Here is a 27,997-nt window from a genome sequence, read left to right on the forward strand (position 1 = left end):
TGCAGGCACCGGGGCACATGGCAACCCCGGGACAGGGACAGCGAGTGCTCTGAGTCAGTTGTACAACTGAACACAGAGTTCACGGTAAAACACTTTGTCTGTGAGAACTTCCTACTCCTGCCATTGGCTCTCAGCATCAGAGAGAACCACCTCACCTGGCCACAACACTCCCCATGCTGTCCACTTGTACTAATTGAGTACTGCTAACACTACAAAAATGAAGACTCAAGTTAATTTACAAACACGTGCATTCTGTAAGCACAATCCTGACACACTGTACTGCTGAAAGCAGAATCCTTCAAGGAGAATCATTCCTAGCCTAAGACAGATTTCTAAGAGGTGTCAGGCAAATTAGCAAGGACAAGATTACTGAGAGACAAAGATTAACTGCTTAGAAAAATACCGGTGGTTGGGAAGGCTTTTAAATGAATATGAACAGCTCACTTAAGTTTTGTTCAAGTCATTAAAGCAGAGCATCACAGGAGTTTTCACAGGATTTTCCTTCCTACCAACCAGTAGTTTCAAGAATTTTACATACATGTTTAGCAAATATTTGGAATAATGGTAAGGAAGGGGTAAATTCCTCAAAGTATTAATTACAGCAGCCTATGTGTTTTGAAATCTGGGAGTTTGGCTATTTCACTCTATCTTGAAAATACTTTAAAATGTCTTTCCATCACCAATTCTTTTGCCTGGAACAAGTATGATGGGAACGAACTGTACAACCCAGGAGACCCCTCTCCACAGCACGTTCTCTCCATGCCTATTCCTTTCCCCAGTGCCCTGCCCCTCTTACCTCACCCTGAGGACAATGAAGGAGCCATCCTTCATGCCCAGAGCCAGCTGGGCCCCATCGGGACTGAAGGCCACGCTCCTCACGGCCTCCTCCATGTTGCAGCGAGCGATCAGCGCGTGGTCAGCCAGGCTCCACAACCTGCACCGGACATAGGGGAACAGCAGGACATCCTCCCTCAGTGCCACCCCTTGGATGCCATCAGGAGTCACCCCAAAGGGCCAGCTCAGCTGCACACATGGTGTTAATACTCTGCAAAGGACTGAGGTCCTTTCCAACCTGAACTCTGACAGGGGAGAAGAAAACAGGCTGAAGCTCAACTGCATCATGGTTTGGTGTTACCTCCAGGCTTCACCTACCTGGTCAGATAGAATGCCCCAAGGTGAACCCTAAAAATGCAGCTGCTGCAGACAGGAGGGGTCAGTGCAGCTCAGACTGAAAGCAGCACTCAGAGCACATAAACATGCCAGCCATGGGGAAAACTTGCTTGTCCTAACTCTGAACCCAGACTGCATGTTGAGCCACTCACTGACAGCAGCTCCAATGAAAAGAATTCGCCACTAAATCGTGCCCCAACATAAAGGCAAATGTATCTATATTTTTATGAAGGCAAGGAGGAAGTTTCCCAGATCACTGCAAGATGGGTAATCAGATCTCAGCAGTCTGCAAGACTTAGAAATTTAAAGAACAATGAAGAGAATGCAAAAAAATACATAAAAGACCTCTCTGAGGGTCAAGAAATTAAGTCAACACCACCCAACTATCTTTATATTGAGGATAGTGTTATAAATCCAAAGTATTTATAAAATCCCTTTTAATAGAAACACTCCCTGACCTATGTGGATGATAATTTATGAATTACCTCAGGAATCAGAATGAAGACAGGAACAGATGTGGGGATGGATTATGAGGATGATTAAGGGAATGAAGTTTGTACCACTGTAAAGAAGACTAAGAGAGTATAACTTTTACATCTGAGTGAAGCAAAGGCTGGGAAGGGACAGCACTGCTCCCAAAAATACACCAGTAGGAGAAATGTCAAAGGAGGAAAAGTTATGTTGAAGGACCGTGTTTGCAGAAGAACAAACAGCACAAACACAACATGGATGCAGCCTGAAAAGAAGGTTTAAAAATGAATGTGGGATGTTGAAACTGTTTTCCAAGACAAACCAGAATTAGGATCAAGAATCCAGCAGCCTCACAAGCCAGGAACTGTGAGCTCAGTACAATGAATGATCTAGGAAAGATTTGGAAATATTTTGAAGGAAACATGAGGATAAAATCTGTCTCCAAAATTTATGCTTCCACATAAATCACTTTGTCCAATACTCTAAAAGCTTTTGCACACATAGAGGCATTTGCATTAACACTTGACAAAGTAAAAGCCTGGCTTTGCTTATGAGAATGGAACAAGTATCTTCTCTGACAAAATACTTCTACACATTATTTTTTGAAAAATCAGAGAAATATACTTTTTCCATACAAAAAGTGCACATACTTTTAAAATAAGGCAAAGACTGTTTCACCACTCTTTGGCAACTTCCCTGTGCATTTGTTTCAATGCCTGAGTTTAAACTCCCCATGAAACATCACTTCATCAGTTATCATTACAGCTTTTTCTGTCCTGCAGCTGACAGAGGAGCCTGTTTATGGGAGCACAGGCTGATTGCAGCCTCCCAGGGGATTGCTGGGACACTTCACAGCTGGCACTGCTGTGACAGCAGCTCTGCCCTGCGCTGTGCCCGTCCCCTGGCAGGACATGGCCTGGCACAAACAGCAGGGACAGACATCCTAAGGCAGGCCTGGGCAAACAGGCTGTGCCCAATGTGCTCAGAGGTGCAGGAGCACAGAGGGGCCCTGAGAGGACACCAGTGGAGCAGAGCTGCTCTGGCAGAGCCCCCGTGGTGCTGCAGCAGGACGTTCTGCGGTGCCCGAGACAAGTGTGAGGTGCATGGAGTGATGGGGTCGGTAGCTCTGGGTGCCCTGCAGGGAATGGCCCTTCTCACCTGTGGCTGTGCTGAGACAGGCAGCAGGCAGCTCTCCCAGCTCAGATGCTTGGCTTTGCAAGTCTGAAATGCTGAAGCCTACACTTGGCTGGGCTAGGGAAAGTCTGCAGCAATCCCTCCTCACCAGGACACCTCAGACATGAGCATATCACCTGACTCACCAAACACTTCTGCTTCCAGAACAATTTAGATTTGTATTCCATACCCACTCTTTTCAACATAACATGATAATCACATAGTAAGAGAAATTACCCATTGAAAACCAATACAGGAACATTGCTGTCAATGCAATTTGAATATTGAAAAGAAAATGGGAAGAAAATCCTTTTGTGTTGATTTTTATCCTAATGCAAATATTTGTGTGTTTCACTGGAATATAAAAACCTCCCACTGCCTGAACTGGAATTCAAATCCCACACTCTGAAGTGCCCAAACAGCATAAAGAGCAAGAAAATCCCTGCCCATTTGAGAGAAGAGCAATGTGCAAAGGCAGCAGGGATGCCGTGACTGCCACCCCAGCGATCAGAGTCATTAGAGCAGCACTAATTAAGGCCTGGTGTTCACACAGAGATCCCGCAGTGCTTCCTGGAGGGGCAGGACTGGGCTCAGGCCCACTCTGAGTCAGCAGCACCTCCTGCAGCCCCAGGCCAGAGCTGGCTCCTCTGCTCACCACAACATGAGCCCAAGACAAGAAATCCAGTCTCAGTGTGGCTTATTGGCTTGAGAGCAGTGCAAAGCTAATCTCAGTTTTGCAGCTCTCCCTCAGGCCAGGCCTGCACCCTCCAGTGTGGGTCTGGGCCTGCCTGTGCCACTGGGCACACACACCCCACTGTGTAAACTGAAAGGAATGACACTTGTGTAGCAACCAGGGAGAAAACCCGACCAGAAAGCAACTGGCAGTTGTGTGAGTCTCACACCTGGGGTTTCAGTTGTGCTTAGACAGTGTTCCAAGGCACAGGGGAGTGGAGATGTGCAGCCTGAGGGGCCATCACTCACAAGCTGCAGGTATGGCAAGAGACTGATGTTGCCCATTGAAATATGCCCAAAGGGTAGAGCACACAGGTATGTTTCCAAATTAACTGGTAGTTCATAAAAGCTGAAAATCACTTTGATAACTGCCTGGGCTTGATTTAAATATATGCAATCAAATCTTCTGTATAAAACAAAAAGCAGTAACCATCCATCTGGTAAAGGGTTTGGAAAAACACACGATGGAGGAGTTGGAAATTAGGATAGTAGGGTCAGGAGAAACCAGGCTTGTTACTTATTCTTAACAGAACTAAGATAGGAGGTGAGCATTCTCATTTAGATCCTCACAGCTGCTGTCCATAACAACAAGGCATCAGCACTTCCAGCAGAGCTGAGATACCCAGCATGTTTGGAACACAAACTCTCATTATTGTTACATGATGTGTGGAGCCCAAACATGAAGGCTGAAGAGAAAAAGCAAAACGCTAAAAAAACCACGGGGAAAAGTTGTGTTAATGGAGTGTAAAGCTCAGGGCAGAAACCAAAGCAAGTGCAAATGAAGGAGCACAGGAGTGACAAGACCCCCAGGCTCCATCCGGCCTTACCGCACAGAGCGGTCGTCGCTGCCCGTCACTGCCAGCGGCTTCTTGGGGTGCACTGCCAGCGCCCAGAGCTCGCCCTCGCAGTGCCCCTGCATGATCAGCATGGGCTTGTCCCGCTCCCGCACCAGCACCTCGAAGATCTCGCTGTCCTGGGTCCCGGCCAGCAGCCGGTCTGCCTTCCAGCACACGCTGCGGATCGACAGCCCTGCCGGGAGGAGACGCTGCCGTCAGCGCTGGGGCTCGACACGGGGTGCGCGGGGCAGGGGGCACACGGGGAACCAGGGTAAGGGGCACAGGGCCCCGACACAGGGGGCACGGGGCACAGGGGCACACACGGGGGCACGGGGTAAGGGCAGTGCCATCCACAGGGGCACGGGGTAAGGGCAGTGCCACACACAGGGGCCCAGGGTAGGGGCAGTGCCACCCTCAGAGGGCACAGCGGGCACTCGCGGGACTTCAGGTGCTTCTTGGGGACAGGCAGGGTTTGGCCCCCCGGCCTCATCCAAAGGCCCCGAGCACGGGTGGGGAGCAGTCTGTGTGTGACACAGGGACAGCCAGCTCAGCCCCGGCAATGGGGTAAGTGTGACACTGATGCTGCTGCTGCTGCTCCCCAGGGACCCCGCGCCGTGCTCAGAGCACACCCTGGGAGTTCACTCTGCAGTTCCACTGCCCAGGATTGCAGCAGCTGAGCCTTCCATTGGGCAAGGCTCCTGTGACTGAAGTGGCTTTATGCAGTTTTTCAGTACTTTACTATTTGCACATTCAAATAAAATGCTAATGGGGCATCTAAATGCTTTTGCCCATGTCATCACACTTACCCACTTTAGTCAAAATGGATTATTGCAAACAAACAAACACACAGAACATCCTCCCTCCCAAACCTGAAACCAACAGAATTTTGCTTTGTATAACTTTTAGAGCTTGATTTTATTCCACAAATGTGATCCTAATGTGGAGCTGGAAAGTCACTGACCACAAGCAGGTTGAGCCATTTGGGGGCATTCTCTGGCCAGCTGCTTGCAGTGCTTGTGTTTTCTGTTTTAGTACAAGAAAATTAGAGGTTGGGTAATAGGTCTAGATGCTGTGAGAAGTGAATGAATAAAAAAATCCATTTGTCATGTAGCCAAGGTCAAACACATTGTCACTTTAACATATTTTTGGAACCAAATACAAAATACAATTAGCTACTGGTCACATAAATAAAATATTCTCATCTCTTGAGAAGGTCAGATTTATCTTCATTCATTTCCTTGTTCATTTCCAGCAGCTTTTAATTTTGATAATGTCACTGTGTGACTTAGCTGAGTCCATGCTGAAGTTGTGGCTCTCATCCCCTGGACACACCCCAGGGAGCACACAGGGAATGGAATACAGACAAGGGTGGGAAATGGGCACTGTTGGGTTGGGGAACACAAAGCCCACCTTGGGCTGTGGGCAAGGCCATGTCCTCTAGGACATACTGCACACAGAGGCAGCTGTTCCCAGGGCTGGTTACTAATATACCTATGGATTTCAATACAAAGCCAGGCCTGTGATCACATGGTTACTGCTGGGGCATCTTATTTTAAAGTGTTAGTGCCCTGCAGTGCAGGATGACTGAGGAACAGCAAATACAGGGGCTAAAAAAGGACCTCCTGGCACCCTGGAACGATGCTTAAACTATGAAAGGCCTTGCCTTTGCAAACTGCTTTGGAAAAAGGAAGTGGAAGGGGGAACAGAAAGTCCCAGGCAGGCAGTTAAGGCTCCAGATGAGCTTAAACGACTGAGTGCCACAAGAGGAGTGAGGACAGACCTGCACTGCCACAGCCAGCACTGAGGGCAGGACAATCAGGGGCACATCAGGCAGAAACAGCAGAAAGGCAGAGACAAAAGGGAATGAGGCAGGCAGAGCTCAGAACACAGCAGAGGAACAGAGACACAGAAACCCTGAAACAGGCAGAAGATGCCATTTCTTTAAATGATGGTGACAGGGGATATATAACTCATGCTTGGATTTCATGACCTGCAGCCTCCTCCAAGGTCCTCATTTTTTATAGCTGCAGTCAGAGCAGGAGCCCCACCAGATTTTCACAGATACACCATCATGTCCTTTTCCTTGGTCCCACTGATTATCCTCATGGGCACATTATCTTTGCCTAAAGCTTGAAAAAAATTTTGCAGACTTGCTTAAGGCAGTTTCTTGCAATTAAAGCAGGCCCTGTTGCAATGCTTTGGGTTTTTTTGACAATCAAACATAAACCTGAAGGATTTCAGTGCTGGGAAGACATTGTTCTGGGTTGACTTTTAGAAATCAATGATCTTCTCAATTTTTTTAAATTGTTCCAATTTATATACAAGTCCAAATGGCAGCTCAATTCACTTTTTCATTTTTTACTGCTTTTGCCAAGTGAGATGATGGGAAAAACTTCTTTTTCACTGTCTCAGCCCTGCAGCATTTAGGACATGGTAGGAATAATGGCATTATTCCATATGCAGTCACTCCATGGCATGTCCGATGAGAATTCACCTTCAGTGTAACTACAGTCAGTTATTGCTCCAGAATTTATAGAAAGGATTGCAAAACTGCTGTAAATGGCCATAAGGAACTGCTCCTCTTTTCCAGAAATTCATGTTAAACATTGTGATTCTGGCTGCAAAGAACTGCATAAGGCCAGGACTGCAAAGGGACTGTTTTTGGATGTCCTGCACAGCTTTGTGTGGGCTGAATGCCAGGAGTGACCAGTGCAGTGAGGCAAAGTGCTGGGGCAGGTCCAGCTGTGCCCCCCCATGTGTGGAGGCTGAGAGTGCTCTGAGCCTCAGCATAAAGTGGTGACTGAGCTCACAGGGAGAGGATGAGATTCAACAGCCACAACCACCAGTTTATTGACATTCTCTGTCACAAATCTGCAGGTGCTGCCACTCCAAATGCACTCCTGGAGTGTTCTGATGGTCAGCACCTTTGAGTGTCAGGTTTCACAAATCTCAGACAGTTAAATGAACCACAACTAATTAATTAATTAATTAATTAGGGGTTGGCTAACTTCATTCTCTCATCTTTGAGTGTTTATTGGTTTTTACTTGTCTTCTTGCATTTGCATGGTGGGGAGCATCCCTCTGTTTGTACCACAAACCCTGGAAAGCTTCAAGCTACAGCATTATCAGAGAAAAAGGGGAATACAGATCCAAACATACACACAGCCCCTAAGGAAAAAGCCCAGCAGCATGCAGAGACTTCTGTGCTTCACATTCAGTGGTGTCACAATGCAGAAAGGAGATGTGCAGAAGCCACTGAAGGAGCATCTCGTTACCTTTGTACCCTTGTTCTGTCTCCCTGAGATCGATCTTGGTGATGGGCTTGAACTCTGTGTCCCAGAGCCGGATGCAGCCGTCTCTGCCCCCGGTGGCAAAGCCCTCCTCACAGGCATACATGCTGAAAATCCCAGCCTGCAGCCAAGGGCAGAACAGGTTTTAGAGCCCTTTACAGCCCACAGAAACACACCAAGCAATCATTTTTGAACAGACTCTTGTTAAAGGCCAGAAGCTGCTGAGCAGCAAAGTGTTGTCCATCCTGAACACAAACCAGCACACACAGCTCTTATTTCAAGTGCTCCACTTCAGGGGATTGTGTAGAAATCTTTGTACCAATAGCAGTGATGGCCTATCTGCAGAACTTCAAATCTGGTCCAGCTAATATTATGGCAAGGACATTGAAATAAAAAATGAAACACTTGAAATAAAGAGTTCCCAGACTAAACCAACCCCAAGCAAACCCGCCATACAAATGTTCCTAAAGGGGCAGAGGGAACTGAGGCATTCCTTCAGAAATTCAGTTCAGGCAGCCTTTGGAATCTGACAGGAACTGAAAGAGTGTCAGTTCATTCTCTTTGTTGAAGACAAGTTTCTATCACAGTTTGAATTCCTTCTTCATTTTCCAAAATGCCTCATGATTGCTGACTGTGCTGGGCTACCTTGGAAGAGCTCAGGGAGTGGCTGCTGAGTCAGGATTCTGTCAGGAAAACCTCTCAGCTAAAACACAATTGAACTGCACAGCAATTAATTCAATGGAGACGAGAACTCAGTACTCAAAGTGGCCTTGTGCAATTTCTTAATACAGTAATATTTCTAATTATTAATTACATAGAGATTAGAAATTGGGCAAGAGATTGTATATTAGTCATGACAAATCCCATAATTTATCACATTATATACAAAGAGATTGCATTTAATCATTCTAATGCATCTAAATAAAGTTCTGCAAACCTGCTACAGGGGATTACTGTTTGCCAAAGACATTCTGTTATTGCAGCTGCACCAATGTGGCAACCTCACAGCAGCTCCTCAGCTAAGATGTCCCACTGACTCCAGTCTCTCTGCTTTCAGAAATTGGGGATTACTTCTGTAAACAACCATCACACTCAGATCTCATCTGAAGAGTTTCTACAAATCCTGATGAAGTGTCAACATAACCAATTTTGGGAGGTCAGAAAAAACCCATCAAGTTTGCAGTGCCCTTTCTAAAAAAGACCTAGAAGCAAACTACAGTGCCAAATATTGGATTTCATATCACTCTCCTAAGGAAAACAGTCTTGTCTCCTTTTGCTCAAAACCCCACATCAGAATGCCATTAACCACAGTCCTATTGCAAATAGGAGCAGTTCTCAAAGACATCTGAAATAAGACAAGTAAATCCTCCTGTGCCTCTACTGCAGGAACAGCAGAGAGGTACATTAATTATATTGGAGTGGTTGGAAATGTAACACCATCCTAAACACTGCCCTTTGCTCTGTAATTAGGAGAGCTCCAGATTGGGGGTGGTGGTGTGTGGGTGTGTGTTATGAGGCTAATTGGAGGAAATTGCCCTTGGAACGTGGTTGGAATGCAAATCCACAGACTCCACAGGTTTACTGCACACTAAAGCTCTTGTGAGGAGTCAGTTTCCAGTCCTGGGAATTTCAGTGGTAAAGGTCTATTTAAAGTAGATAACCTGGTTACCAACTCTTTGTAAGTAAACTGATTGTAACTGACGCTCCTCAGTGTGTGAAACTTGAGGTTTAGAACCTTCACTGGAGGTTCAGTTTGCTTGGCTGGCCCAGGACATGAATCTCAGCAGTGGTGGCACTGTCAGCTCAGCATCTGCTGGCAACGTGACAACCAAGTGCAATGTTATACCTGAGCTCCTAATGGATGGACAGCCTCAGACACTCCTGTGACCCCAAACAGAAGGAAACCTTTGGAGCTGAGCCTTCAGGGAGGTTTCCAAAGCAATGCACACTCCTGTCAGAGATGAGACCACAACTTACCCCGTGTGCTCCCTGGATCGTGCGGACCAGGGTCAGCCCTTTCCACACGTAGATGTCCCCGTTCAGAGCACCAGAGTAGGTGACATCTTCTTTAGCACATGCCAAGCACAGGATAGTTTGGAGATCTCCTGTTTTGCCAAATATTCCCCTCTTTGCTGTCAGAGCATTCCCACACAGTGTCCAAAACTGTGAAATGCAAATGGCACATTAGGAAACATTGCTGCAGAATTTCTGGTTTTCCTACTGGCATGCAGCTCTCAGGGGCACATCCTGACAGAGCAGTGTCTGGGCACACACTGAAGTCATTCCTTCAGTCCCACCAGAATGCCAGTTACTCCCAGACCAGCCCATTTCCCAAGGAAAGATCCAGGCAAAGGCAGTAAGTCTAAAAGCAAAATAAGTTATCAAGCTGTTGAGGCACAAAGCTGCCTCACTATTCCACACCACTCCTTTCCCTTCCCTCACTATCCTTTATCAGGTTTGGCTGGGAAAAGCTGTCCATTGCAGTGCATGTTTCTAAAGTCAGAACATCCCCTTTTCCTTGTCTGCAAAACTTAAACCACAGCTGAAGTGATGCAATACTTTTTGTTGGACAACATGCGTGCTGGAGCAGACAGTGCTGCCCTCGTGCAGAGCCCTGGGAGAGATGTGTCCCTGAAACACAGTGAGAGAGGGGCCACCTGCTCCAGGGGACTGGGACACTGCAGGGTGACACAGCTCTGGGACTGCCACAGAAACAGGTCCCCTGAGTATGGAAGCAGCACCCACTTGGCTTCTACCAGGCACTGACACTGTGCAAAAAGGAGTCTCACACTGACTGGGCAAGGGAAAAGGAGAGAAGAAAACAGAGTTTGTCTTTACTGGTGGGCTAGAAATTCCATATTGTTTCTTTTTGAATCTGGGTGCATAATGTCCATCTCATTCCCACTTCATATGCCTGCATTACCTGCCTATAACCTGAATTTTTAGATCTTTCTCTATAAAAGAAAAATTTATAAAATGTCCTATAAAACTCCTATGAAACTGAATTCCAGAAAATCCTTGGATCAAGGATTTTTATTTCAGATGCTTCTCTCTAATTTAACTGAATTTTCCCTTTGCCTCTTACCATCAGCCAGTTTAGCAGCAGAGGGAATACTGCCCAGGGAGTCCAGCCTGAAGAGCCCTTATGCTGCTTGGCAGAGGAGAGGGAGAGCAGGAGCAGTGCCAGGAGAAGGGCACAGGCAGCACCCTGAGCCCAGGGGGACATGCCCCATTCCCAGGCTCTTCCACAGCTCCCAAGAGCTGCTCAGCCACAGGAGCCAGCAGAGCTGCCATGCTGAAGCAGTGAATGGTGCCACTCCCAAGGCTGAGTCCCAGTTCTTCCAGTGATACCACTCCCTCAGAGCTGTGTTCTCATGTTCCCTCAGCCTTTGCAGAACAGCAGGGTCAGGCTGCTGCTGTGGCCCCTCTGGAGGGAACTGGGATTGTTCCCCCTGTGCTGCTCTCCCCTCCTGTGCTGGCATGTCTGTATCTCCAGGTATTTGCAGTGCTGCTGCTCTGCCTGCTCAGGGCAATTATGGCATTTTAAACAGGGCACAGGTGCCAAACAAAGACAGGGTTTGGCAAACAGCCTGCAGGATACAACAGATGGTAGCACTGCTGCCAAAACCACCCACAGTTTGAAAGCAGTGGTGGTTTTAAGGGCACAAGGAACCAGAACTAGAGATATTAACTGGTTTCCTAAACTTCTAGTTAAAGCTCTTCCCACCACAGTCATGTGAAATAATTGCCATCTGTTAGGAAGGTTTTTGATGAGACAGGAGAAAAATAGAACCCTGAAGGGAATATTGGCAAACAAGGACTCCTTTCTAAGCTTTCCACAGGCACGAGGATGTTTTACCCTAAACATCTTGTATATATCTAGGTTTATATTTCAAACACTTCCACAAAGGTGACTTAGAGGGAGCAAATAGTGGGGCACTGGAGTTGTCACCACTGCAGGTGCTCCTACCAATGCTGGCAATGAGAGGCCAAAGAGAGGCCATTTCATTAACTTTTTAACTCAGTTCCTCCTGCAGCTGTGCAGTGAGCCTTTGTCATGCTTGAGAGAAACCCCTAAAAGCTGAGGCAGCAGAGAAACCCAAAATCACAAGTATATCATGATGATCTTCCCACCCTGTGCATTCAGGGGACCTGTACCTCAGTCACTGCTGAACGGCTGAACTGTCTTCACACAAAAATGTTCACAGGGTAAAGAAAGAAAAATATAAACTGCCTTATACTTAAAGCCCTCCTCATGTAAGAGCAGTGATTTTATGGTGCAAATACTTTTTCCAAGTTAACAATAAGAGCTCTTTACCTTTATGTGCTTCACTCCACAGCTGACGATCCTGTTTGGCTGATACTGATCCCAGGAAATATCAAATATCTGTTAAGAAGTACATTAAGCTGGTATTTTAAATTACACAGTAATTGCATGTAGGTTCATATTGCTTTTACCAGTGCTTAGCCAAAATTTCTGTGGAACATACTAGTAAAAATGAAAGAACACTCTTCAGGTAAATTTGTAACTGTAATCAAAGGTTAAGGCAAACATGGAGGGTTCCTCACACAGTTGTGTCAACACACCTCATCCCTGACTCCACACCACCAACCCATTCCAGCTCCAAGATGTACCTGAATAAACAATATTTAGATTGGCATTCTTTCCCACTCCCTCTTCTGCACAAAAGCTCCTTTTTCTGGGTGTGAAAGTCTACGGGGACTAAGATTTTAGTACTTCTTGCCTGTCCTGGAGTCTTCTGCTAATTCAGAACCTGATCTTGGACCTACTGAGATCAGTAGCAAAACTTCCACTGAAGGAACTGGGAAGTGCATCAGTTCTGAAATTCAAGAAGGACTGAGAGGCTGCTGTGTTGGGAACACTGCAAGTGAAAATGAACTACCAGATAACTCAGCTGACACACAAGATGCAGACAGACTGTATGTCACACAGACTGCAGGGAAAAGCTCAGCCTGCGGCTTTGCATACAGGATGTGCAGAAAACATAATACCTCCATATTAGAACAGTTATAGTATCATAATACAGATACAAGAAAAGTTCTCATACTGTATCCATAATGTATTTTATGTATGCATCCTGGGGCTTATATATGTCAAGGGGGTTGCTTATGTTAAACCTGGTAAACATTTCCTAATCCTGAATAACACCCTAAACTCAAACCTGGCCCGTTCTCATCTTTATTTAACTTATGATCCTTGACTGAAGCTAACAGATACAACAGGAATATTTATCCTGATTAAGTTGTTTCTACAGGTGACTGTCTTAAGCAAAACTAAAAGGGGTGTAATTAAATTTGCCCTCAGGACAAACTGTGTTCTTGGCATCCTCAGAGAGAACACGACCTGTGCCCACCTAACTCACACTGCACACCTCACAGGAGGAGTTGCACATCGTCCTACTCACTCAGTGTGTAAGTGCAAAGGGTTTCCTCCCTGGGCTCCCCAGCAGTGCTGTGTGCTGGCTCTGGCCCAGGGAGGAGGACAGTAACTTGGGCAGCGTTCCCAGGCCCGGCAGGATGCACAGGACCCTCTGCAGCCCCCCAGCCCCGTGTGCAGGGCTGTGGCAGTTCCCTCTGGCAGGATCCTCTGCAGCCCCCCAGCACCATCCAGCCCTGTGTGCAGGGCTCTGGCAGCCCCCTGTGCAGCTCCCCAGCCCCGCGCTCAGGGCTCTCACACCCCGCCCAGCCCATCCCACGGTGCCGTACCCTGTCGGAGTGCCCCGTGGCCGTGGCCAGCAGCTTCCCTCTCCTCCAGTCCCACACGCACACGGTGTTCTTGGCGTCCAGTCCCACGGACGCGAGGCGCTGAGGAGACAGGTACGCGGGTTACAGAGAGCCAGCCCCGAGCCCCGGGTGTAACGCACAGCCAGCCCCGTGTCTGTTCCCCGGGTGTAATCACACCCCGTGGCTGCCCCACCGGGTGTAATCACAGCCCCGTGGCTGCCCCACCGCACGTGCACAGGCGAACACACCCAGCGCCCGCCACTGCCACTGAAACGGTGCTTTTCCGAAAGGGGACTGACCTCAGGTACCAATGTCTCGTGTGAAATTCTTACTAGGAGGGGCTTGTTTCAGGTGCACCCCATTCTAGCACTTTGATTCATCTGATAATGAAAGGGAATGGGAAATCAAAGCTCTCACTATTTCCAGCTACCATTTTGTTCATTACATCCATTTTGTTGAGCTTTAGAATCAGCACTGGATGTACTTTTAAGAATTGCCTTTTACATAGCTTAGTGTGTCAAATGACCAGCTAAAATAACTATTAATTAGTAACCTAGCTAAATTAAAGTTTTATTGATCACCCATTAAAACAACTTACTTGTAATACTTGTCAATCTCAATAACACAAGAAAGAAAAAGAACAGAATAAAATGGAAGGGAAAACCTGGAAGGGAAAAGGCAGAGTGCATGTTATTTGCCCTCAGCAATCTACACCTCGCAGGGGTCTGGCTGTACTGATCAAAACACAAGCTATTTTTCAGGGAACCTTCACTGATTCCAACTTTCTGTCACCTCTTTAATCCTGCTCCTCACCATGGAAACCATGGCAGCACTGCCAGCATCTTTCAGATGTGTGATGTGAACAACCTCGGGGCTGGGCTGTAACCCCCAGGCAGGGACCACCCCTGGGGCAGATGGGCAGTGAAAGCACCACGGCAAACTCAAGAGTGTTTTCTATTTTCTTTCAGCAGGGGTCTGCTGAGGAAGGTCTCCTGCTGACAGAAAAGTGATAAATGCTGAATTTCCCTCCTGGCTGAAACACACTTTTAGTCCTCCTTCTGGAAGAGAATTTGACAGAGTTCTATTCCGAGAATTCACAGACCTACCAGAAGAAAATATCTGCCAAGTAGTTTATGCACATAATTAACAATTATTTTTAAATCTGCACAGATTTAGCAGATCTGGCTAGAGAAGCCTGGAGCTACCTAACAAAAAGCTTAGAAATATATATGTATTATGGCAGTGTCCCCCTGACTCCAGTAAAAATAAATACCTTTACAACTCTCACAAAAAGGGTTCATCTAAAATAGGGCAGAAATTGACTGTGCAGTATTGATAAAACACTTCAGTACATGGCATCTGCTTTGTAGGTAACTCTGTGAAGGGGAGATGTCAGAGCTTTTAGGGAGAAACTGCAGTAAATTCCATATTTGAGAGAAGACATTTTTAATCACAGGCAAACTGACAGCTCCTCATTACACATCTGAACCAAGGGCAGTCCCTCTCCTGCCAAATGGCATCTCCTGCTCAGAAAAACCCAAAGTGAAATTAATATTTTTATGCAGCAACAGCCCTGCAGGATTTTCAGCTCCTTCAGCTGTTAAGCTGCAGCACTGGTCACAGGGAACACACAGAGCAGGACACTCTGGGGGGAACCCAAGTTGACCCAGGAGGATCCACCCAGGGAGGGCAGCACAACCCCCGGAGTTTTGCCCACTTTTCTTTCAAGAGGTGGAGCTGACAGAGCCAAGAGCAGAGCTGTTATTGCATCTCCACCTTCCCTGGCTGCTGAATTTGTGCTTTGGGGCTGAAATACCAATCTTTCCTGGATATCAGCAGCCAGTGGGTATGAAAGAAGGTAGGGTTTGCATTAGAAGGTGCAGGCAGTGTATGCACAGCCTGTTTAGCCCTGTCACAGACACCAGCCCCCCTGGGAATGCTGACTAAACAAACCAGCACTGCTGGCAGCTCTGAATTCCAGATACTCAGAGCCTTCCTTCCATGCCCTTTAACTCGTTGGGCACAGCAGCTCCTTCTGCAGAGCCAGAAAGAGCAGCAAAAAGCCAAGTTGCATCATCCATATTTATGTGTTCCAGCACTGCTCTTTCTCCAGATATAAAAGCATTCAAGGCAAATTCCCATTTCCAGAATAAACTGCAGCTTGTCCAGCCCTTCCAGAAAGGACTGTCACTGTCCTGCCAGGGCAGCCAGCAGTGGGGTGGGGGCTGAACCACAAGAAGGACCTTTAGAAAGGCTTCCACCTCCCACTCACAGCAACTGGGCTCCTCAGGGAGTCTTCATTCCCATTAGCTGCTTAAATAGGTCTAAGAAAAAGTTTATCCACCAGTCTTGTGAAGTTAAAAATGGGGGGGGGGGGGGGAAATGAAGAACATGTATTTCTGAATGAATGATACCTTAAAACTATTACAGCATCAGAAATCTTGGTCTGTGGATCTGAGAGTTTTCTCATGTGAGTTTTTTATTTCACAGTTCCAAGGACCACAGTTTTCATTAATTAGAATTGGCACAGGAGACTTTAGAGGAAATGGCTTTACCTTAAGAAAACTGGAAGAATGTCATTGAAAACTAGGCTTAAAATAGAAAGCTAGTTCCAATTTTTAATGGGGAAACATAATCCGTGGTGGTGTTTAGAACTCAAGTCACCCAAGGCTTTTTTTTACCATGTTAAAGGCAACTGCTCACATTCATGTCCTTCATTGCAGACTTTAAACTGAATGCACACAAGGTACTGCACACAAAAAGTTTCATGTGAGAATACATTTGATGCCTTGAAGGCCAGTTCTGAGCTCAGAATAAATAAATAATTACAGAATCAATATTATCAGTTTAATTATACTAATACTACTACTAATAAAGCAGTGTGTGGCAAAGTACAAGACAACAAAGCACTTCAACCATCAGCAACCCATCCAGGACACAATTCTAAGAAAATCAATTAAAGGCCAGAACATCCCTTAGTTCTGCCCTATTGGGATGCAACTCTGAGGTGCAGCAAATACAAACCCAGGAGGGATCCATGCAAGAATCCAGGTATCAGCCCATCCAAGCATTCCCAAGAATACTTTAGCAACCAGCTCTCAAGTGTTCCACCAGGAAACTCATCAGGGCACCCATAATGTCAAACAGCACATAGAGTTATTTATAAAGCTCTGTGAAGTATTTCTCAGGTATGTGAATTTTAGATCTATTTTCCTCCTACTTCATTCACAATTGAAAGCTTTTACTAGCTCACCTCCAGGGGGAAAATAAACCTCAGTGTGTTTAGCTATGCCCAGCCCACCCTTTCCTGTGTTTGTAGTCTTGTCTCAGAACATCCGCTGCAGTAACCCCGCTGTGCCCTCTACCCTGTATCGGGTAAACCCGGGGCGCCCAGCGAGGGGACTGTCTGCACAGCGGGATCGGCGCAGCTCGGCTGGGAGGGCTCTGCCAGGAGCCCCTGCCTTTCCCCAGCAGGTGACAATGGCGGTGCAGCCCCCGCAGCTGAGCACAGAGGGGCACTTCTGCCCAGGTTTGCCCAACACCTCCCTCTACGTGGCTCGGTCGGATTGTCAGCCCCGAGGCGCGGTTCTGAGAGAGCTCTGAGGCTGTCACTGAGCTGTGGCACACGCCAGGCCTCGGCAGTGCCACGCCACTGCCCCGGGCGGGCAGCAGGGACCCCGAGCGGGCAGCAGGGACCCCGGGCACGCACCTGGCCGTCGGCGGCGAAGGCGAGGCAGGCGATGCCGTGCGTGTGCGCGTCCTTGAGCACGGCCACGGTGTGCAGGCGCAGCGCGTCCCACACGCAGATGTAGGGCTCCTTGCCCACCTGCCCCGTGGCCACCAGCGTACGGTCGGGGTGCACGGCCAGGCTGCAACACACACACACAAGCAGTGAGACACACCCTCCCACGCACAGACATTGCATTAAAAAGAGCGGCTTTTTCAGTTCCAAGCCCATCAGTTCCTTTTCATTCACTGCAATGACATAACAGCTGTCTTCAAAACTCAGTATGTGCCGTTATTTATCAAATAATGCTTTGCTGAGACCAGCGTGGTGAGTGTAGAACACAGCTTACCTTGTTATAATCCTTTAAATAGAAAAATTAAGCAAAAACATAACCAGTGTTTCTTTAAATACTCTTGATTGATAAGCTGAATGAACACAGACTTGTGTCTTAGTCTTTCACAACTTTATGAAGTCAGTGGATGATTTTCCACAATTTACTCCTCTTTAGCACATCAGCTCCAATGCTCTGAAATATGGACCAGGGGCTGAATAAGGGATATTTTTCACTGGGGAAAATACACACAAGAAATTTTCTCATCTTTATATGTTTAAAGACAGCAGTCTCAAAAGAGACACTGAAATAAACTGTTTCACCAGAGTCAAACCATAATTCTGTTCACAACCCTTCAGATATGAAAAAAAAAAATAAAGCCCCTCTGTAAAGTCACCTGAGTACAAAGACAGTTTCACAGTTATTCAGGAAACAAATGGCCGAGTACATGAGCTACAGATGGAATAAGGGAAAACATCCTATTAATAAACTGGCACTCAACAGATGGCTTAGGGGAGCTGAACAGTTCTGCTATCCCAGGAGTAGCTAATACTAATTATTAAAAAGAATTAATCAAAAAACTTAGGGGAGTTTCACAAACACACATCTTCAATTTTTTCATGTTGAAGGACAGTTCAGAGGAAAAGAACAATTTCTGGGGAAAGAAGCAATTCAGCACAATTGAGCTGTTCGATGTGCCCCTGCCCATTCCTCCTGCCCTCCACAGGCCTGGCTTGTGCATTGCACTGAGTGTTAACCAGTCCAGCCCAAGCCTAAACCCCCGAGGGGAACCGAGGGTGACACCTCAAACTCAAGGTATGATACCTGTAATTATGTGAGAACGCTTTTCTTCAGCGCTAAGAACCAGAAGGAACAGATTAATTGGGCTAATCTCTCTCCCTCCTAGAACAGAACTTAATTACCTCTGCACCCCTCAGCACAGAGCAGTTCTCACCACCAGAACCTCCCTTTTACATTCCCTCCAACACAAATACAGCTGCTCTGAGTGTCTCTGATACTTGTGCCACCCTGTGTGACGTGACATCACCAGTGGGCACTAAACTGAGGGAGTACTCCCAATTCCTGCCCCCATCAGCACTGTGGTTTCCCAGCCCTGCTGAGGACACTCACCCACCTCCCCAGCAGCCTCCCAGTGCTCTGCCTGCCCACGCTCAGTCTGGCTGCTGGAGAACCAGGGGCTTATTTCAGGCAGGCAGAGCGCTGGGTTCCAGGAGGGAAACAGCCCAGTTTCCAGCACAGCTCTTGGGGACTGCTACCTGTGTATGACTTCATGTCCCATGTGTGTGAAACCCCAAAATTACCCATGTACCCACACAACAGCTCTGCCTGTGGGCCACGTGCTGCCTTCAGGGGGGACACTTCCTGCTGGCACAGCCACTGGGACCTTCCCTGCCTTCTGAAAAGAGGATAAACCTCACTGCCTGTGCTTTGAACTCCTAAGGTGCATTTATTCAACTTGTGTAGGCAATTAGACCATTTCTAATGACACCACATCACTCTTTCAACCACTAGGAAATACTGAAATACTATTATAGAAAAATATGCTTAGAAAATATGGGAATTCAAACAGGAATTCGTGGTATAAAACACATTATTAGGGGATGAATTCCTAGTCCTTCTCCAGGAAGAACAAGGTCTAGGCAAGGTGGACAGTAGAAATTTCATGGCAGATTTTCTCCCACTTTTCCAGGTTTGAGGGAAAAGGAGAGGAACTGCCTCTTGCTGAGGGGCTGGGATGGGAGCAGAGAGGCCACTGGCAGGGGCAGCCCCTTCCCCACAGGACTCGGCCTTGTCTCTGTGGGAGCAGCACCAGGAGGGGCACAGGGAGGGACAGACACAGAGATCAGCAGCTTTGCCAGAGATCAACAGCTTTGCCCTTCCCTCCCTTGCAGGGCAGGCAAAGCAAGCCAGGGATCCCTGGCAGGCTGATTCCTGAGTAGCTGGATGCTTCTGCAGAAATTCCAGAAGCACTCTGAGGTGTCTGCAAGAACCCTCGTTAATCCAAGTGCCTCCACAGGCACTTCTTTAATGCAAACAATCCCTTTAGGATGAACCAATAACCTTAGGTAATTTTTACCATTACACCTTAGTAATAAATAAATAAAAAGATATGTTAGCAAGAAGAGCTTTCAGGGAGCATTTCCTTTTCCTTCCCTTCCAAGACCAGCACTCCTGACTCTCACACCCAAGGCTGGAACCCTGGTAATTCAGGATGATTAAAGATGCCTGACACGTGTTCCAGCAGCTCTGGTGAATGCTTTGTAAAAGTCATTACTGGATCCATCTGGTCTGGGGGCCTTGCCAGATGGTAAACTCTTCCTACCTCCACAATTCCTATTGCAATCATTTCCCTCTCCAAGAGTTTCTTTTATGACCACATTAGAATTCCAAGAGACAGAAAGTATTGGTTTCTTATCTACATTGTATTCTGTCTGTCCTGATTTTCTGTAATGGGCTCCATACACTTTATAACATATAGTACAGATCTGAAGTTTGAAACCAAGGCAGAACTAAGTAGAAAACTATTTGGCTTGATTGAATCAAATGTTAAATTGTAATTTCTGTATTTAAATTGTTCCCAAACTGCAGATAAAACAATTTTTCTTTCAAAAAGCCCACAGTTGAGGCACCAGAGAATTACAGATGCCAGAAAGAACGGATGAGTGGGAAGAACAAAAAGGGGATGAGGGAATTGATGGCTGAGGAAGTATCAAGGAGGGAACAGAAAGCTCAGGGGAGGTCTTTTCAAACCTCAGAAGGAGTTACAGAGAAGGAGGAGATGCTCTTTTCACAAGGATGCACAGGGAGAGCACAAAAAGCTACTCTGTGGGAAATACTGTTTGGACACAAGGAAAACATTCCCTATTACAAAAACGAAAGAGCAGGACAGGACAGGTTGCCCAGAGAGGGGCAGAATCCCCCCCTGGGAGGGGTTCAGGATGCACTGGACAGACCCTGGGCAGCCTGACCTAAGGCCATGCTCTCCAGATTGGACTGGATGATCTCCAGGGGCCCCTTCCAAACCAGACTTTTCTGTGGTTCCAAATACTGAAATACATCAGTCTAAAGTAATCAAAGTAAAAATGCATTTTGGCTCACAGCAGTTCCCTTGCATTAGATAATTGCTCCCTGATGCTGCAAAGAGCAGGCAATTTCTGTTATCTTTGATACAGGCAGAGGGAACTGATGGAGATCTTGAAATGGGGCCATCAGAGAAGAGACAGAGCTTCAGAACTCACTTCTCTGGGCCTTTTAGATCTACTCCTGCACTATCCTATTTATCAGGGAGGCAAAACACTTTGTCACTGCAGCAGCCAAAGCTGAACATTTGCTTTTAGAGTTTTTGTGTATAATTTTTCAAGTTCTGTTTTCTATTTTGGATGCCATTTTAAATTGAATCTTTTCATAACCATACTATTAACTATTCTTTGTTCATACAAACTAAAACTCACTTCCAGAACATCCCACCTGCCAAAAACATTGCTTTTTGAAGAAGGAAACAAACACCTGGAGCTCTGAGGGAAGTGACTGCAGACTGGTTGAAATCCCCACGTCAGGTGGACTTGCCCTCCAGCTCTTGACAATGTAATTCAGTCTCTGTGCTGGGATGTTTTGCACTTTAAATCAGCATGCAAATGTGATGTCAATCTAAAATAACTCCAGGTAGTTAGATCAATTAATCTACTTCCAATCCATCCTGTTTTAAATTTGGAATAATGTTTATGTTCAGATACCTCTTTACAGAACTGTGTTTTCTGTAACATAATGGTAGATCATGTTAAGGGAGATGTGGGGAGAGGCAGACACTGTCTGTATGTCATTAATTCCCTTCAGACAGCAATGAAAGGCTCAATAATGTTTCCTGTTCCAAACCAGCTACAAATCCTGCACTTGAGCAGAAGAGAGAACACAGCAGGTCCTTCCTCAGAATTGAGGTCAAATTTGTGAAGTACTCGGGGCACTGACTGCTCTGCTTGAATGCCAGACAGATAAATAAGATTGCAACCATTTTTCTTGAGACTTTTTCCTGTAGCAAAAAATAACTCTGAAGGAAAAATACCTCCAAGAGGCTCTGAGCCTGCCCCAAAATAGCCATGATGTGCCAGCAGGTGTTTTCTCCATTGTGCCCCCTCCTGCCCCACAGTGCCAGCTGCCAATGCGACAGGAGCAGCACTCCCAGGCGCTGGCAGGAGGGGCAGCATTCCCAGGGGCCGGCAGGAGGGGCGGCATTCCCAGGGGCCGGCAGGAGGGGCGGCATTCCCAGGGGCTGGCAGGAGGAGCAGCATTCCCAGGCGCTGGCAGGAGGAGCGGCATTCCCAGGCGCTGGCAGGAGGGGCGGCATTCCCAGGCGCTGGCAGGAGGGGCGGCATTCCCAGGGGCCGGCAGGAGGGGCGGCATTCCCAGGGGCTGGCAGGAGGGGCGGCATTCCCAGGGGCTGGCAGGAGGGGCAGCATTCCCAGGGGCCGGCAGGAGGGGCAGCATTCCCAGGGGCCGGCAGGAGGGGCAGCATTCCCAGGCGCTGGCAGGAGGGGCAGCATTCCCAGGGGTTGGCAGGAGGGGCAGCATTCCCAGGCGCTGGCAGGCCAGCAGGGATGCCTGAACACCAGGATGCTCCTCAGCCACACGGTGCTGCAGCTCACACGGTGCTGAGGACAGAGCTGTCCCCGAGGCACAGAACACACTCCCTCCTCCTCAGCAATTCCCCATTGCACACAACAAAGGGAGTTCCCTCTCTCTGCTGTGGGGCAAGGGGAGCTCGCTGCACAGACAGCAATCTCAGAAGCAAATAAGGCAGGGTCCCTGTTCCTGAGCACAGCACAAAACAGCCCCAGCCCCACCCAGAGCAACAGTGAACAAAGCCCAGCAGTTAAACGGGGCTGCAGGACAAGGGCACACCAGAAAGGGGAAGGAACCAGGCAACCAGTACAAACCCCACCAGATCCTGCTGCAAAAATGGGAGTGTTGAGACAACTACAGGACTCTGACAGGCCTATCCCGTATCTCCTGTCCTCCCAGGTAACCCCTGGAACTCCAACTCCCCAGCAGGAGCACAGTCAGGCCCTCAGTAATGCAGGGGATTGTTGCTGGTACACAGTCACAGCTGCCACCCTTGTGGTCCCCCAGCACAGGGCTGGGCTGGCAGGGAGGGCACACTGCAGGATAACCAGCTGTCCTTGGCATGGGGCAGGTGTGGGGGCTCTGGGAGGGCACTGCAGGCACATGGCACCAGTGGGAGAACTGAGATGGGGCAGCCTGAGACACACAGAGCCCTGTGTGCACACTTACTCCTGTCTAGTACAGTGAGTGCACACACATCCAACTGAAATGCTCTTTACATATCTGAATGTATAGCCATAATAATATTTAAATATACTAAATATTGCCACATGCTTCTTGCAAGCAATTCCAGTACAGAACATATTTATCCTGACAAAATAAGAATATAAATATTGATGGAAAGGCTGCAATGGTGAAATTTTAATTTACTGGCTTCGATTTTATATGGTAATATCTGGTTTATAAATAACACTGAACAGAGGAAGCACATACAGAATCATGTTTTTTTAAGATCATTTAGACATTTTTAGGTCCAAGCTCTTACTAACTGCCCTCCTGGTTGTTTTCCCCTCCATACTCCCTGTGTAGGAAGCAGTAACACAGCTCGAGGTTCCAGCACTAACTCACCACTCTGCACTGGCTTCCCACTCCAAAAGCCAGGCAGGATCTGGGAATTCGGTGGCCACCTCAGACAGCTCCCATCTGCTCCTCAGAGCAAGCACACCCTCCCAGCTGTGAATGGAGCCAGTGCAGAGCACACTGAGGGCACTGTGCTACGCTTGGCCACAAACCCAGCCTAAGGTGAATCATTGATGAGGTGATGTGTGGCATGGCTGGGCTTGATAAAGCTCTTGGAGGCACAGACATTAATAGGTGGTGTTAACTCAAATACTCTTAGAGTCCCCTGGGAATCCAAGGGGCCTTTGGGCAAGGATTTTATTTCTGACTCTTGCAGGACTCACCAGAGGTAGAAAGGTGACAGAAGCATGCAAAGTTATAACCATTCCTGCCACTCTTTGTCCCTGGGAAATTCCTGCTGAACTGCTCCTCGTCCCACTGTTTGTTATTCAAGCTCAGAAACTTATTCACCACATTTCAGTAAGGTTTGTTCATCCACCCAGTGCAGTTATCAGAAGTCCTGGCATATCAGGCCCAAAAGGCCACATAAGCCTGGCAGAACATGGAATTTGTTGTGGCACCAGGAGCCACAGAGGGCTCACAGAGTCAGGCCAAATTTAAAGAATAAACGGCTTTTGACCAAGTGATTAAAATTTCCCCAATAACATCAAGAGAAAAAAAACCCCTTTAAAAAGTGATGGTTTGAGCAGAAATGTTGTGCTCTGTAATTAGGGCCAGCTCTGACTGACACCCCTGTGAATGTGCAGAGAGAAAAGGGGGCAGGTGTGCTGGCAGGTACAGTCCAGCAGCACCAGGGCTGCCCTCACCGTGGCTGCAGCAGTACAGCAGCCACACAGCTCTGGAATGATCCATTTTCTCATCTGAGCTATGCCATGGACATCTCGTGGATATTTTGCAACTCTTCTCCCAGCAAAAAGAAATCCCAGGAGGTTTTATCCAAAGACCATTTAATGGCACTGAAAGGTAAGGAGAAACAACAGTTGATGTCCTCATGAGCCGTGGGGTTTGAGAAACTGGGCATCAGGGAACACGGGCAGCACTCCCTACAGCCACACTGCCCCAAGGAGAACCTGCCTCTGAATTAACCCACCACACTCCAGTTTGCTGTGCATGCTCAGAGCTCCCAGCTGAGCCTGAACCTCCCTCTGAATTAACCCACCACACTCCAGTTTGCTGTGCATGCTCGGAGCTCCCAGCTGAGCCTGATTCCATCTGAAACCCCTGCTGCTGCCTGCAGCCTGGTGCACTATCTGCAAATAACCCCCCAGGGACATCACTAGGGAATTTCCAGAACTCTCCACATGCAGCCTGGTGTGACTGTTGCTTCAAGGAAGACCTGCAGTATTACACCTGAAAGAGGGTCTTGGTCCATGATGCTGAGATCAGAACAGCAACTTGAATGACATCAGAGTAACTCAGTGATTTCCCAACACATGGAAAACTAATTAAACACTGCTGATAATTTAGTAGTGCTCAGCGGAAACCAGCAACACATTCCTGCCCATCTGGTATAAGGAACTTGAGGGCCATTCTGAATGCTGTGATTGAAAATGGAATTTATACACCAGACTTGTCTGTAAGCCTGACTGCAGAAACACCAGAACCAAAGTGCAGTCAGAACAGACCCAAACTGTCCATGGCCACTGCAGTCAAACCCTTTATTTTTCCAGTTCACCCCATTCAGGGCAGAGACAATTGCAAATGGCCTGAATGGAGCTGTGCCTTTCCTCCCCAAAGCAGAGATGAGATGATAACTCAGGCACAGACTGAGCCAAGAGCTCTAAGACTGGTGGTGACAGGGAACAGCAAACACTGAGCACTAATTAATTGCCCACAGCATGGTGATGTCAGTCACCGTGGGAATCACCACAGGGACGCAGGGAGAAAATCTTGGAAACAGCACAGACAAAAGATAGTGCTGGAAAAAAGAGGAATCAAGAGGGAGCACAATATGATACAGAACATGTGATAAAAAGAACTAAAAATCCCAGAAAAAAACAGTCAAGGAGAAATGGGAAGTATTACAAAAAACAAGGAAAAATCCCGGCCATTGTCACAACTCCTGGACCACTCCCAGTTTAATTTTCAGTTTAAGCAATCTCACCTCCTCCTGTTGAAAATCCCTGGGGTTTATTCCCATCTATGACAAACTGTGATCTGACAAGACTCACAGACTCTGCTTACAACATTCACACTGGGGTAATAACACTGTTTGCACAGGTTTGCCCCTCTCTGCTGATCAGAAATAGGGATTTAAGCCCACGGAAAGTGTTCCTGCTTCAAGTGCAATACCTGCCTGGTGTTACAGCTCATCCTACCTGGGCATTCATTCTCCTGACAATCCTGTCCACAGCACTTTAAGGTTAAGCACTTTAATGGAAAGAAGTGGGGAAGAGTAAGAGCTGGAGTCAATAATATATCAAAGGAATGCACACCAAGGCCATTTCATGGCTCAGGAACAGATGATGGCTCTTTGTACACAGAATGTCTGCAGAAATGACAAATGTGGCAATATCAAATGTGGTTGCAGAAAAATATTCGCTCTTAGACACCTCAGAATAGAGGGAGTTTCAGTGCTCCCAAGGATGATTTTTGAACGCTGCCAGCTGACATTTCTCATTATCTCCCACGAAAGCAAAGCCAAGAGCAACAATTTTGTTATTTTTCAAAAAGATAGTGTTGTATGCTGGAGGATCATCAGATCACACCGAGGGTGATAAAAGAGTTTTCCTGTGGAGAAGGGATTAGATTTCAGTTTCCTTTTGTCCTTTCTGAATGACAAAGCTCCATAAGCTGTCAGACCTCAAGGTATAACACACAGCACATGGGGACTAGAAGGACATGGAACTATAGAGAACACTGGAATGGGTCTGGACTCTGCACTCCCACTGACAGTGGCAAAGTCATGAATATCGGTGTCCTGAGCACTCTTTGCAGGATTCTGAAATTCAGCTTCACCAGTTAATTTCACAGAACACAAATACAAACAGTATTGCTAAATGTTCAGGTTGTTTGTAAACACATACGTATAAATCCATTTGCACTTTTTTCCTAACAATTCAAACAAGAAAAGTTTCTATACAATAGTCCATGAAACAACTTTATTTTTTGAGAAATACACCTACTAAAATAGATGTGATAGTTGCTACCTGGTCTGTACACCCTCAGACACAAGCTGAAGATTGTAAGTATCAAGTGCCTCTTTGTGTGTGATAGCTGACACAAAAACTCTGCTACAGTTCCCAGAGAGCAGAATGGATCCTGTTTTCCAGAGCCTGCTTGAGCTGCAGGGGACATCTAAGGACATGTCACCAGCCATGGCCTAGGATTAAAAACTCTCCAGGTCCCACTGCTTTTAAAGCCAAACTAGAAGATAACCCAGAGTTAAGGCCAACACCCAGCTCTGTCTGTGCTCTGCTGCCCCTCTGATGGCAGAGCTGTGCAGCAGCACAGCAAAACCACCAAGTGGTTCACCAGGAACACACCCGTGCTCTGCACAGAAAATCTGCAAAGGGAAGTGGTAAACACCACAGAAACACACTCAGATTTAGTGCTGAACAGAATTTCCCACTGTTTCCTTTACCCTTCTCTCCTTCCTATCAGTTTGCTATCACAGAATTCATTCTGCAGCCAGGGCCCTTTGCCAGCGGAGTCTCCAGTGCCCAGGACACAGGTGTTACACCAAACATCCCCTGGGGTGGGATGGTTTCCACACACCAGGGGAAAAGAGCCTGACTTAAAAGCCTCCTACTGAAACAAAGGCCTCATTGCTCACAGGTAACCCAAGGACACAACTTTTCCAGCAGTCTGGCCCCTGGCACTGCCTGCAGGTGTTAAAGCACTTCCAGAGCTCAGCAGTTCTCACTGAAGGACAGTGTGGGTTTTGCTCCCCCTGTGAAAACACACCTGAATATGCTTACCTGGCCTGTCTTCACAGACCACCATCAGGGCACATCTTCCTTCCTTCCCTCAGCACATTCCAGTGTGGTTGGGTTTACCTTTACAGAAGGCACTAAGAGTAGGGAACTACCACCCTTGGCCAGAGCAGTGTAAAGCCCCAAAGCAGGAGAACTCAACAGGCCTCACCTGTGTCTGGTGAGAGGCACAACTCACCTGGAGCACTTTCTGAACTCAGCTGAATATAGAAATTAACATCAGGAAAAGGTTCATTATCTTTATGTGTAAAACAATTATTCTGTGATACTTAACAGTCAAATCAATTCTGCACAGTCACTCAAAAATGTTCTAATTGTTCCACTTTAATTCTTCTTTAATCCTTAGTATGTTCCTGTGATGTCATTGACTGTTTCCTCTAAGTCATGTCCTGCCCTGTTGGGCAAGTATTTTTTATGCTTTTATTGCAAAAAAAGGCATTAAACTAAGGAGTAAAGAAGGGAATGGCTTTATTAGTTACCCAGAACACGGAGCTCACCCCATTCTGGTGGGCCACACAAAAGCTGCCTGAGGAGTTAGAAAGTCCATTAGAAAATCCATTATATTATTCCATCAACCCAAAATTTAACAAAGTAAAGGAAAGAAGCAGCTCCAAATGTATTTGTTAAGAATAATTACACAAGCCAAAGGAAAATCTGCATTTGCTTTTGCCTTCTGGAATCTCCCAAAGGCTGCACAAGCTCTCAAAATGTATTTTTGCAGACTCATGGGGTATGAGCAGTGCTTTCAGAGGAGAAACTGTAATTCAGCAGCACCAGAAAATCAAATTACTCATCAGACTTCCACAATACACAGTCTTATTCTTGAGGTTGTAAACCCCAAACTCAGGACTTAACAGCAACATTATAAT

The 27,997-nt window shown here is 47.0% G+C and overlaps 1 protein-coding gene across 7 annotated transcripts in view; it reads right to left on the bottom strand.

Annotated features, from left to right (window-relative positions):
- Positions 1-27,997, bottom strand: part of EML6 (EMAP like 6) — an 87,202-nt gene that overhangs the window by 44,660 nt on the left and 14,545 nt on the right. For all 7 annotated transcript variants that reach the window (XM_071582241.1, XM_071582244.1, XM_071582243.1 and 4 more), the window contains exons 3-9: positions 17,127-17,286; positions 13,400-13,498; positions 11,991-12,059; positions 9,650-9,835; positions 7,658-7,793; positions 4,374-4,575; positions 797-934 (exon numbers count right to left, since the gene is read on the bottom strand). In XM_071582241.1, coding sequence (XP_071438342.1) covers positions 797-934; positions 4,374-4,575; positions 7,658-7,793; positions 9,650-9,835; positions 11,991-12,059; positions 13,400-13,498; positions 17,127-17,286 — 990 coding nt within the window. The remainder of the gene's footprint in view (positions 1-796; positions 935-4,373; positions 4,576-7,657; positions 7,794-9,649; positions 9,836-11,990; positions 12,060-13,399; positions 13,499-17,126; positions 17,287-27,997) is intronic.

This window comes from Pithys albifrons, chromosome 2 (genome assembly GCF_047495875.1).
Source record: "Pithys albifrons albifrons isolate INPA30051 chromosome 2, PitAlb_v1, whole genome shotgun sequence".
NCBI classification, from domain to species: domain Eukaryota; kingdom Metazoa; phylum Chordata; class Aves; order Passeriformes; family Thamnophilidae; genus Pithys; species Pithys albifrons.